Source organism: Monopterus albus, unplaced genomic scaffold (genome assembly GCF_001952655.1).
Source record: "Monopterus albus unplaced genomic scaffold, M_albus_1.0 scaffold178.1, whole genome shotgun sequence".
NCBI lineage: Eukaryota > Metazoa > Chordata > Actinopteri > Synbranchiformes > Synbranchidae > Monopterus > Monopterus albus.
The window spans coordinates 909,415-911,896 of NW_018128058.1; the positions used below are offsets into that span (position 1 = coordinate 909,415).

Below are 2,482 nucleotides of genomic sequence, written 5' to 3' on the forward strand. Positions count from 1 at the left end.
GTGGTCCCCAAACCGGACTCCCTCCGGCCCCTGGCTGCACCTAGAAATTCTGTCCATAAAAATAATGAACAGAACCGGTGACAAAGGGCAGCCCTGCCGGAGTCCAACACGCACTGGAAGCAAGTCTGACTTACTGCCGGCGATGCGAACCAAGCTCCTCCTCCGGTCGTACAGGGACCGGATGGCCCTTAGCAAAGGGCCCCGGACCCCGTACTCCCAGAGCACCCCCCACAGGGCGCTGCGAGGGACACGGTCGAATGCCTTCTCCAGATCCACGAAACACATGTGGACTGGATGGGCAAACTCCCATGAACCCTCCGCCACCCTGAAGAGGGTATAGAGCTGGTCCAGTGTTCCACGGCCAGGATGAAAACCTCATTGTTCCTCCTGAATCCGAGGTTCGACTATCGGTCGAATTCTCCTCTCCAGTACCCTGGCATAGACTTTCCCAGGGAGTCTGAGGAGTGTGATCCCTCTATAGTTGGAACACAACCTCCGGTCCCCCTTTTTGAAAAGAGGGACCACCACCCCGGTCTGCCAGTCCAGAGGCACTGTCCCTGACCGCCATGCGACATTGGAGATGCATGTCAACCAAGACAGCCCCACAACATCCAGAGACTTAAGGTACTCAGGGCGGATCTCATCCACCCCCGGTGCCTTGTATGCATGTATTTTTATTTAATTTAATTTTGGAATGAATAATCCTCCTGTCTAATATAAAGAAAAGTGTTCAACCAAAACACACCTCAGATCTGAACGCACATGATGTACCGTATTATTTGGCTGAGCTACACAACACACACCCACTCATATCCTCCTCCTCTCACTCTGTCTCAAACTTTTTTCTGCTCAGCTCTTGACAGCCCAGTTTCGACAGATGGAGCAGGAGCTGGCTGAGGCTGTGAAGCTTAGGGAAGAGGAGAGGCAGCAGTGGGCCGAACAAACCAGCAGGGCCAATGCAGAACTTGCAGCCCTGCAGACCAGCCTGGAGGGCCTGGAAAAAGAGAGAACAGAGGTGGTGAGGCAGGAGAATGAGCTGGTCTCCCTGAGAGAGGCAGCGCATATAAGTCAGGAGGCTTTGCAGAAGGAGAAGATGGAAGTTGCCAGGTTGGAGAGAGAACTGGCTTTGATGAAAGAGGCTGAGGCCACAGCCATCCAAGCAAGCCTTGACACCCCAGAGAGGGACAGGGCAGAAATAGCCCATCTTAAAAATGAACTTGCATCAATGAAAGAGGCAGCAGTCCATGCCAGTCAGGATACTTTAGAGAAGAAATCTGAAATTGATAAACTAGAAACAGAGCTGGCTTCACTTAAAGAGGAGCAGAAAGATGCCCAGAAGAAGGTTGAGATCTTGGCTGAGATTTGGAGACATCTACAATCTCTGGCTCTAGGAGATGTGCAGGCAGCAGAGGAAAACCCTGGTGACATGTCCCTGCTCCTTGACACAGTGCAGCTGATTGAGACAAAACTGATCACGCTGAAAGACAAACACAGTGAGAGTGAAAAATGCTGTGCAGAGCTCACCAACACCATGGAAACCCTGCAGGGTAAGAGCATGTATCTGGTTGTTTGGGGGATTAAATGCTGTAATGTCAGAAAGTGGAGCTTTTCATCAAGCTACTGATATGTAATGTGAGTTCTGTTCAATCTGATTTTCAGAACAACTTGACAGAAAAACCACAGAACAAGAGGAGGCCGCTGCCAAGATACAGCAGTTGGAGCAGCAAATTGTAGCGGTCAGTTCGAAGGCCCTGTTTACACCTGTTATTATCATGATGTGGATCGGCTCGTTTTGCCTTTGTGCTATTTAAATACTTTTTGTCGTCACTGTGTGGAACACCGTACAACCTGCTGAAAAATAGTATACAAACTGAGTCAAACCCACAGTTACTAATGTTTTGAAAGAATAACATCCAATCCATTAACATGAGCATTTACACATTGTATTAATAAGCAATCATATTGTCTCTATTCTGCTAGCATTCTTATCACTTCTCATTATGCAAATTAATTTTGTGGTCCAGTCCTGTTGTATTTTTTTCAGACTGCATTCTGCATGTATTTGCTCCTGACATTAACATGCATTTTCTTTATCCAGATACAGATTGCTTGTTAATCTCAGGTGTACAGTAAATCATGTCATAATCACACACTGCTTAAAAACACAAAAGTAAATTCTGGGAGTCATTATCTACTTAACAATAGGTGTCAGCAGCTTGTTTCACTTGAGATATAAACATCAAAAGGCAGTCCTAAATAGGTTTTGTGATATTCTGCAAGCTTCATAGTTAATGCAGAGTTTCTCAGTGCCGTTATACTGACTTTTCTGTTGCTTTCTCTGTTTATCCATCCATCCATTTTCCTCCGCTTATCCGGGACCGTGTCGCGGGGGCAGCAGTCTAAGCAAAGATGCCCAGACTTCTCTCTCTCCAGACACTTCCTCCAGCTCCTCCGGGGGGATGCCGAGGCGTTCCCAGGCCAG

At 47.7% G+C, this 2,482-nt stretch overlaps 1 protein-coding gene across 1 annotated transcript in view; it reads left to right on the top strand.

Moving 5' to 3' along the window:
• Positions 1–2,482, top strand: part of golgb1 (golgin B1) — a 25,239-nt gene that overhangs the window by 7,913 nt on the left and 14,844 nt on the right. The window contains exons 8-9 of the mRNA XM_020616771.1: positions 854–1,547; positions 1,660–1,736. Coding sequence (XP_020472427.1) covers positions 854–1,547; positions 1,660–1,736 — 771 coding nt within the window. The remainder of the gene's footprint in view (positions 1–853; positions 1,548–1,659; positions 1,737–2,482) is intronic.